Here is a 10,444-nt window from a genome sequence, read left to right as displayed (position 1 = left end):
ACTAGTCTATGATTGTGTTCTGTTTCTTGTGGATGACTAAAGAATAATATAGCATACACAATGATTGACCTCAGAATAAATGTTCATAATTAAGCAGGGAATATAAATTAAGTCATAAAGCTATTTCCAAAATTCTGTATCAACATGTAAATCTATGATGACACATTTTAAAACCATGTCTAAAGTAAATAACCTGCTGTTTTCAAAACTTAATTCACTATAACTCATTTGTAATTTCTATCCCATGCAAAGGCAACATACAAATACTTACATGGAACAATTAAGTAATGGTCCTGATTGAAGAGTTAAACTGTTTTGAACATCAAGAAACCATCAAGGGTTTTTCAAGATGGTGGACTAGAGGGCGGCTGCATTTCATGTTGCTCCAGGACACAGGATTCAAAAGAGGAGATAGTGAGAGACTTGGGAAAAACTCAAAGCCACCGGGTGAGTCTCCCTTTGGGGAGGCGTCCCGGATGGGGCGGTAGCCCTGGAACACAGGGAACTTTGTGAAGTAGAGTTGCTCAGTGAGATGCCCCTCCCCTCCACTGGAGCGGTAAACACGGACCACTGGGATCATTGTAGAGGAGGCGACTAAGCACAGCGCTTGGACTGGGAGCAACCACTGGGGCTCCGGGCGGCTGCCTGAGGAGGAGCTGCGTGGTGAGCTGTTTAGAGGCAGAGCAATCACTTCTGAACACCGGGGGGTTGCCCAGAGGAAGAGGAGAAGCACGGCGGGTTGCTTGGGCTAGGAGTGACTGCATCAGAGCCACAGGTGGTTGCCAGAGGAGGAGGCAAGTGGTGAGTTGTTTGGACTCAAAGTGACCGCTCCTGAACACCGGTGGTCAGCCTGGAGGAGGAGCACGGTGGGTCGCTTGGTCTCCAAGTGACCGCTCCTGAACACCCGGGGGCTACCCCAAGGAGGAGGAGGAACAGGGAGGGTCATGTGGACTCGGAGTGACTGCCTAGGGCTACGGGCGGTAGGTAGGAGGAGGAGACACGAAGTGAGTTGCTTGAACTCCTAGTGACTGCATCAGAAACCGGGCAGCTGTCGGGAGGAAGAGTTGTGTGGCGAGTCTCTGGGTCTCAGAACTACTGTACCGGCCTCCAGGTGGCAGCTCAGAGGAGGGGCTGCATAGCAAGGCGATTAGCTGCAGAGCAGGGTCCCAGGACCAGCTTCTTGGTGGAAGAGCCACACAGAGACATGCCTAGGGGCGGAGTGAAGTTTCCAGGACTGCGGGCAGATTCTCTGAGGAGAGGCAGCCTAAGGAGACTCGTCTGCGAAGGGTAAGGCTCCCAGGCCCAGGAGGTAGGTCTGGGCCCCTGGGAACATTGCAGAGGAAGACAGCCCAACCCAGGTGGTAGTTATAGATTGAGGGGAACCTCTAGGAGGGGAACTGACCAGCGAGACCTCCCCACCCATGAGTCTTTCCTGCCGGGTGAGGTTTTCCCACAAGGACAGTAAAACCAGAGACACAGGCTCAAACAGGCCTTACCTCAGCCTGCAGCCTAGTTCCCCTTTGGATGACCATTGGTCAACAAGTGGAGGCACCTCTGCCCACTTGCAGGGAACATACCCCACCTGAGGGCCACCAACACTAGAGAGGCAACTTCCTTGTGGAGCACCGCATTATCAACTTCCTCCAAGACTGCAGGCTATTGAAGGATAAGAGAAGATATACTAGCAATCTTCAGAGAAATTATAAGTCAATAGAGGAAAGTTGCAATATCTTAATGACCCACTGATTCCTGAACAATATGAGAAAACAAGGGAAGAAAATACCCCAAACAAATCTAGATTTACATCAATAAAATCCAATGACAGCATGGCAGAAGAAATGACAGAAAGGGAGTTCAGAATGTACATAATTAAAATGCTCAGGGAAGCAAACGATGAGATGAAAGAGCAAATGCAGGCATTGAATGATAGCACCAATCGACAGTTAAAAGAGCAAATACAGGAAGCAAAAGATCATTTCAATAAAGAGTTAGAGATATTGAAAAAAAAAAACAGAAATCCTGGAAATGAAGGAAACAATAAACCAAATTAAGAACTCCATAGAAAGCATAGCCTATAGGATAGAACACCTGGAAGACAGAAACTCAGATATTGAAGACCAAATACTTAACCTTGAAAACAAAGTTGAACAAACGAGAAGATGGTAAGAAATCATGAACAGAATCTCCAAGAACTATGGGATATCATGAAAAGGCCAAATTGAGAATTATTGGGATCGAGGAAGGCTTAGAGAAACAAACCAAAGGAATGAAAAATCTATTCAATGAAATAATATCAGAAAATTTCCCAAATCTGAAGAATGAAATGGAAAATCAAGTTCAAGAGGCTTATAGGACTCCAAATACACAAAATTAAAACAGACCCACACCAAGGCACATTATAATGAAAATACCTAACATACAAAATGAAGACAGAATTTTAAAGGCTGTGAGAGAAAAGAACCAAATTACATTTGGGGGAAACCAATACGGATATCGGCAGATTTTTCAATCCAGACCCTAAAAGCTAGAAGGGCCTGGAACAACATTTTTCAAGCTCTGAAAGAAATGGATGCCAACCAAGAATCTTATACCCAGCAAAACTTACCTTCAAATTTGACGATGAAATAAAATCATTCCATGATAAACAAAAACTAAAAGAATTTACCAAAAGAAACCAGCATTACAGAACATTCTCAGCAAAATATTCCATGAGGAAGAGATAAAAAACAAAGAAGCAAATCAGCAAAGGGAGGAATTATCCTAAAGGAACTGTCAAATAAAGGAGGAAACAGACAGGCTCCGGGGCTGGACTAGGGTTCTGCTGGGGACGCAGCCCAGCTCGCAACGTCTCCTCCCTCAGAGTTCTGCAGCAGGTCGCCGGCCTTGTCCTCCCGCAGTGGTCCAGCCAGCGCCGCAGTCCACCCGCTCCGGAGCTGGGTGCTATGCGCTGCGGCCGCTGTCCTGACTGCGGTGTTTGGTCAGCAGAATCCCCAGAGAGCCGGGAGAGTGCGACCCCACGCCCCGCCCTGCCAGCCCCGGGCGCGAAGCGGCAGGCCGAAGGATGATGGCAGCCTCCGGGGTGGAGAAGAGCAGTAAGAAGAAAATGGAGAAGAAACTTGCTGCTCAAGAGGAAGCTAAACTGTTGGCGGATTTCATGGGCATCATGAATAATATGCGGAAACAGAAAACATTGTGTGATGTGATCCTCATGGTCCAGGAAAGAAAGATACCTGCTCATCGTGTTGTCCTTGTTGCTGCCAGTCATTTTTTTAACTTAATGTTCACTACTAACATGCTTGAATCAAAGTCCTTTGAAGTAGAACTCAAAGATGCTGAACCTGACATTATCGAACAACTTGTGGAATTTGCTTATACTGCTAGAATTTCTGTGAACAGCAACAATGTTCAGTCTTTGTTAGATGCAGCAAACCAGTACCAGATTGAACCTGTGAAGAAAATGCGTGTTGATATTTTGAAAGAACAAGTTGATGCTTCAAATTGTCTTGGTATAAGTGTGCTTGCAGAGTGTCTGGACTGTCCTGAATTGAAAGCAACAGCAGATGACTTTATTCATCAGCATTTTACTGAAGTTTACAAAACTGATGAATTTCTACAACTTGATGTCAAACGAGTAACACATCTTCTCAACCAGGACACATTGACTGTGAGAGCAGAGGATCAGGTTTATGATGCTGCAGTCAGGTGGTTGAAATATGATGAACCTAATTGCCAGCCATTTATGGTTGACATCCTTGCCAAAGTCAGGTTTCCTCTTATATCAAAGAATTTCTTAAGTAAAACAGTACAAGCTGAACCACTTATTCAAGACAATCCTGAATGCCTTAAGATGGTGATAAGTGGAATGAGGTACCATCTGCTGTCTCCAGAGGATAGAGAAGAACTTGCAGATGGCACAAGACCTAGAAGAAAGAAACATGATTACCGCATAGCCTTATTTGGAGGCTCCCAACCACAGTCCTGTAGATATTTTAACCCAAAGTTGAAAAGAGATGCATATTCTACACAAGGATGGAAGTGAAACTGTAACTTCAAAATCTCATTTTATATCTTCCTTTTTGCTCTTATCAGTAATTCATTCTTAATTGCTTTTTTGCATACTTACCCACCAATTTTTAGTCTTCCAGTGGAAAAATTCAAACAATTGAGAAGTTAACTATTAGCTTAAAAAAAAAACCCTCATTCCATAAATTATCTCTTATTCCTGGAAACTAACCCAATTATAATTTTATTACAATATTTGTTAAATATTTCTATTTAAAGTGTTGGTCCCCTCCCTTCTTTTTGCTATAAAAGACAATCTTGAAAACTTTTGCCATTTACTATTATATGTAACATTTCAGCATGTCTATTAGCCCTTATTATTTCTAATGTTAAAATAAGGGAAACTGACTTAATTATAAATTATTATTTATCTTGGATCTCCCAAAGTGAATATTATTTCATTATTCAATTCAAGTAGACTGTTAACTAAGAAATACTGTGTAGTAATTGGTATGCTTTAAAATTCTTGAATTTAGTATGCTCAGAAATGTTAAAATGGGTTTCACTATCACTAAATGGAACCCATTCATTTGAATCTTACACTAAGCCAAAATGGTGACCATTTTTAATGCATTGATCTCCAAATGGGACATTTTAGGCAATGTTTCTTACTTAAACTATCCAGAATTAAGTCAGTAGTCCAGTAAACTATTGTCTTTAGATATTCTTTGGATTGTCATTGGCATCAATGGAAAATATTTGTATTATTGAATGACTTAAATATTATCAATCATTTGGATAACCAAGAATTTTAATTTTTTCTCCCTGAATGTTAACAGAAAAGGAAGTCTTGGATTACTATATTGAACTGAAATGTTATTTTTCTCCAGTGGTTCTTTTATAAAGCCTGCTGAGTCCCCTTTTCTGCATCTCACACCTGTTTTTTTAAATTTCTAAGTGCTTAGTGATTGAAAGATCAGTATGAGTGTTTTATTTCTCTTATTCACAAATTGTAGCATGGTAATGTCTTATGTAATTGATATCTAAATAAAAGTTGACTTACTTGACCAGTTTTTATTTGGACTCCCACTAGTGAAATGACAGGCCGAGGGATTGAAACTTTGTAAGGATCTTGGCTTGTTATTTTCCTATGGTAAAGAAATGGGAGACTGTGCCCTGGAGGAAAAAAAGCGATACTGCATATTCCCTAATGGAAACAAACAAGAAGTGAAAACAGCAGTGAAGACTAGCACCTGTGAATCACAACGGCAGAAAACAGTATTTCATGGCACCACCAGGATCAGGTTTGTCCTGCCTGTGTTCCCTCACTCAGGACTCTAAAGTAGATTCATTACTGAGGTTAGTGCCTGGCCTAATGTGAGTACTCGAGTTTGTGAGGATGAATGAACTAGTATAACAGTGTATAGCATGTCAGAGAAATTTTTATAAGTTGGTTTTATGGGACTGATCTATCATATGAATGGGTCCTAAAATTTTTTTTAATTTTAAAAATCAAGAAGTAGCTGTCTTTAAATCAGAACATATTTTTCTATTGGAAATATTATTTATTAAAGGTATCATAGTGCCTTGCCAGGCACAGTGGCACATGCCTATAATCCTAGCAGCTTAGAAGGCTGAGGTAGGAAGATCACCAAGTTCAAAGGCAGTCTCAGCCTCAGCAACTTAGTGAGGCCCTAAGAAACTCATCAAGACCCTGTCTCAAGAAAAGGGGGGTGGGCGGGCTAGAAAGATGTGGCTCAGTGGTTTAAGCAGCACTGGGTTCAATAAAAATTTTAAAAAGAAACAGATTTCACAGTGCCTTCAGATCACTTTATCTCAATTTTATAGCCACCTTCCTTCTTAAACACGTTCTCCCTAAAGAGAAAGCAGTCCCACCCTGTGATCAAGGTGGAAATCACAGTTACTCATTGTGTATGACTTTAAAAGATCATATGCATAAAAAAAGCATAAAAAATGGTGTTATATTAAAATTAAGAATTTTATAAGAATATACCAGTAGTGTTTACCACCAATAAAATGTGTTCTAGAAGCATTGCACTAAGGTAAAAGCATGAACACTGCTAATATGGTCAGAAACACCTACAGCTCTGCCCTCCAGAGTCTGCAGAGCCCCCACTGACTTGTGTTGGGTGTGACAGAAACTGGGACCTGTGTACTTGGAGACATGCAATGAGACTGCTCCCACCAACCCTTGATTTCACTTTCTGCTTTGGTGATGAGCATGTATTTGACTACAGTGGCTGGGACCAGGACCGTTTTTACTCTTGTGCCTAGTTAAGAACTTTCATAAGTATGATGAACATTTTTGTTTTTATACGTTTAATAAAGACTTTATTTTCCTCCCCCCAAAAAAAGGAGGAAACAAGGTGTGTCAAAATAAATAAATAAATAAATAAATAAAATTTAAAAAATGAACCAAATGGCCAGGAATAAATAATCATATCTCAATAATAACCCTGAATGTTAACGGCCTGAATTCATCAATCAAAAGACATAGACTGACAGATTGGATTAAAAAGAAAGATCCAACAATATGTTGTCTGCAAGAGACTCACCTCATAGAAAGAGATACCCATAGACTAAAGGTGAAAGGATGGGGAAAAACATACCATGCACATGGACTCAGCACAAAAAGCTGGAGTATCCATCCTCATTTCAGATAATGTGGACTTCAAGTCAAAGTTAGTCAGAAGGGATAAAGAAGGACATTTCATACTGCTTAACGGAAGCATTAATCAGCAAGATATAACAATCATAAACATCTAAGCCCCAAACAGTGGCTCATCCATGCATGTCAAACAAATCCTACTCAATTTTAGAAACCAAATAGACTGTAACACAATAATACTAGGTGATTCTAACACGCCTCTCTCACCACTGGACAGATCTTCCAAACAAAAATTGAACAAAGAAACCATAGATCTCAATAACACAATCAATAATTTAGACTTAACAGGTATTTATAGAATATACCATCCAACCAAGAGCGAATACACTTTCTTGTCAGCAGCACATGGATCCTTCTCTAAAATACACCATATATTATGACACAAAGTTAATGTGAGCAAATACAAGAAGATAGAGAAACTACCTTGTATTCCATCAGATCATAATGGATTGAAGTTAGAAAAAAATGAAAGAGTAAAAAACAGAAACTACTCCAACACCTGAAGATTAGCCAATATGCTATTATATGATGAATGGATAACAGAAAATATTAGGAAGGAAATTAAAAAATTCTAGAGGTAAATGAGAAAAAAGAAACATCATATCAAAATCTCTGGGACACTATGAAAGCAGTACTTAGAGAAAAATTTATTTCATGGAGCACATTTAATAAAAGAAGTAAAATGCAACAAATAAACGACCTAACACTACAGCTCAAAGCCCTAGAAAAAGAAGAACAGACCAACACCAAAAGTAGTAGAAGACAGGAAATAGCTAAACTCAGAGATGAAATCAATGAAATTGAAACAAAAGAAACAATACAAAAAATTGACAAAATAAATACTTGGTTCTTTGAAAAAATAAACAAAATTGATAAACCTTTAGCAACACTAACAGAGAGAAGACGAGAGAAAACCCAAATCACTAAAATTCGGAATGAACAAGGAAATGTCACAACAGACACGACTGAAATACAAAACATAATTAGAAGCTATTTTGAAAATCTATACGCCAACAAAATAGAAAATTTCAAAGACATCAACAGGTTTCTAGAGACATATGAACTGCCTAAACTGAACAAGGAGGACATACACAATTTAAATAGACCAATTTCAAGAAATGAAATAGAAGAAGTCATCAAATGCCTACCAACAAAGAAAAGTCCAGGACCAGATGTGTTCTCAGCCAAGTTCTACAAAACCTTTAAAGAAGAGCTCATTCCAATACTTCTCAAAGTATTCCATAAAAGAGAAGAGGAGGGAACCCTCCCAAACTCATTCTATGAAGCTAATATTAGCCTGATACCTAAACCAGACAGAGACACATCAAGGAAAGAAAATTTTGGACCAATATCCTTAATGAACATTAACACAAAAATTCTCAAAAAATTTTATCAAATCACATACAAAAACATATTAAAAAATAGTGCACCATGATAAAGTGGGTTTCATCACAGGGATGCAAAGTTGGTTCAACATCAGGAAATCAATAAATGTAATTCACCCTATCAACAGACTTAAATTCAAGAATCACATGATTATTTCAATAGATGCAGAAAAAGCAGTTGATAAAAAACAGCACCCCTTCATGCTCAAAACACTAGAAAAAATAGGGATAGTGAGAACATTCCTTAACATTGTAAAGGCCATCTATGCTAAGCCCATGGCTAATATCATTCTAAATGGTGAAAAACTGAAAGCATTCCCTCTAAAAACTGGAACAAGGCAGGGAAGCCCTCTTTCACCACTTCCTTTCAAAATCGTCCTTGAAACGCTAGCCAGAGCAATTAGACAGTCCAAAGAAATTAATGGGATACGAATAGGAAAAGAAGAACTCAAACTATCCCTATTTGCTGTTGATATGATTATATACTTAGTGGAGCCAGGAAATTCCACCAGAAAACTTTTAGATCTCATAAGTGAATTCAGTAAGTAGCGGGATATAAGATCAATGCACATAAATCTAAGGCATTTTTATACATAAGCGATGAATCTTCAGAAAGAGAAATTAGGATAACTACCCCATTCACAATAGCATAGAAAAAATAAAATACTTGGGAATCAATCTCACAAAAGAGGTGAAAGATCTCTACAATGAGAACTACAGAACACTAAAGAAAGAAATTAAAGAACACCTTAGAAGATGGAAAGATCTCCCATGTTCTTGGATAGGCAGAATTAATATTGTCAAAATGGCCATACTACCAAAAGTGTTATACAGATTCAGTGCAATTCCAATTAAAATCCCAATGATGTACCTTACAGAAATAGAGCAAGCAATCATGAAATTCATTGAGAAGAATAAAAAACCCAGAATAGCTAAAGCAATCCTTGGCAGAAAGAGTGAAGCAGGGGTTATCGCAATACCAGATCTTCAACTCTACTACAAAGCAATAGTAACAAAAACGGCATGGTATTGGTACCAAAATAGAAAGGTGGATCAATGGTACAGAATAGAGAACACGTACACAAACCCAAATAAATACAATTTTCTCATTCTAGACAAAGGGTCCAAAATATGCAATGGAGAAAAGATAGCCTCTTCAACAAATGGTGCTGGGAGAATTGGAAATCCATATGCAACAGAATGAAACTAAACCCATATCTCTCACCATGCACGAAACTAAACTCAAAATGATTAAGGATCTTGGATTCAGACCAGAGACCTTGCATCTTATAGAAGAAAATGTAGGTCCAGAGCTTCAACATGTCGGCTTAGGACCAGACTTCCTCAACAGGACTCCCATAGCACAAGAAATAAAAGCAAGAATTAATAACTGGGATAGATTCAAACTAAAAAGCTTTCTCTCAGCATGGAAACTATCAGCAATGCAAAGAAAGAGCCTAAAGAGTGGGAGAAAATCTTTGCCAATCATACTTCAGATAGAGCACTAATCTCCAGAATCTATAAAGAACTCAAAAAACTCTACACCAAGAATACAAATAATCCAATCGACAAATGGGCTAAGGAAATGAATAGACACTTCACAGAAGAAGATATACAAGCAATCAACAAACATATGGAAAAATGTTCAACCTCTCTAGTAATAAGAGAAATGCAAATCAAAACCACCCTAAGATTCCATCTCACCCCAATAAGAATGGCGATTATCAAGAATACAAGCAATAACAGGTGTTGGCAAGGATGTGGGGAGAAAGGTACACTCATACATTGCTGGTGGGGCTGCAAATTAGTGCAGCCACTTTGGAAAGCAGTGTGGAGACTCCTTAGAAAACTTGGAATGGAACCATTTGACCCAGCTATCCCACTCCTTGGCCTATACCCAAAGGACTTAAAATCAGCATATTGCAGAGATACAGCCACATCAATGTTCATAGCTGCTCAGTTCACAATAGCCAGATTGTGGAACCAACCTAGATGTCCTTCAATTGATGAATGGATAAAGAAACTGTGGTATATATATACAATGGAATATTACTCCACCATAAAGAATGATAAAATTATGGCATTTTCAGGCAAATGGATAAAATTGGAGAATATCATGCTAAGTGAAATAAGCCAATAACAAAAAACCAAAGGACGAATGATATCGCTAATAAGTGGATGATGACACATAATGGGGGGTGGGTGGGGTTAGTGTTAGTGTTAGAGTTAGGGTTAGGGAGGGGGGCAAGAATGGAGGAAGGAAGGACTGTATAGAGGGAAAAGAGGGGTGCGAGTGGTGGGAGGGAAGGGAAAAAATAACAGATTGAATCAAACAACCTTACCCTATGTAAATTTATGATTACACAAA

General features: G+C 39.1%; 1 protein-coding gene across 1 annotated transcript; it reads left to right on the top strand.

The window, feature by feature from the left end:
• The first annotated feature begins 3,064 nt into the window (after positions 1-3,064).
• On the top strand, positions 3,065-4,054 carry LOC124975785 (kelch-like protein 7). Its single transcript, XM_047538327.1, has one exon. It carries the CDS (start codon positions 3,065-3,067, stop codon positions 4,037-4,039), a length of 975 nt encoding a protein of 324 aa, XP_047394283.1. The 3' UTR covers positions 4,040-4,054.
• Positions 4,055-10,444: the final 6,390 nt, after the last annotated feature.

This window comes from Sciurus carolinensis, unplaced genomic scaffold (genome assembly GCF_902686445.1).
Source record: "Sciurus carolinensis unplaced genomic scaffold, mSciCar1.2, whole genome shotgun sequence".
Classification (NCBI taxonomy): Eukaryota; Metazoa; Chordata; class Mammalia; order Rodentia; family Sciuridae; genus Sciurus; species Sciurus carolinensis.
This window is presented reverse-complemented; position numbering and strand designations above follow the sequence as displayed.

What these genes read in the sequence shown, in the direction of transcription:
- LOC124975785 (XM_047538327.1), top strand. Translation starts at nt 3,065, where the DNA reads ATGGCAGCCTCCGGGGTGGAGAAGAGCAGTAAGAAGAAAATGGAGAAG.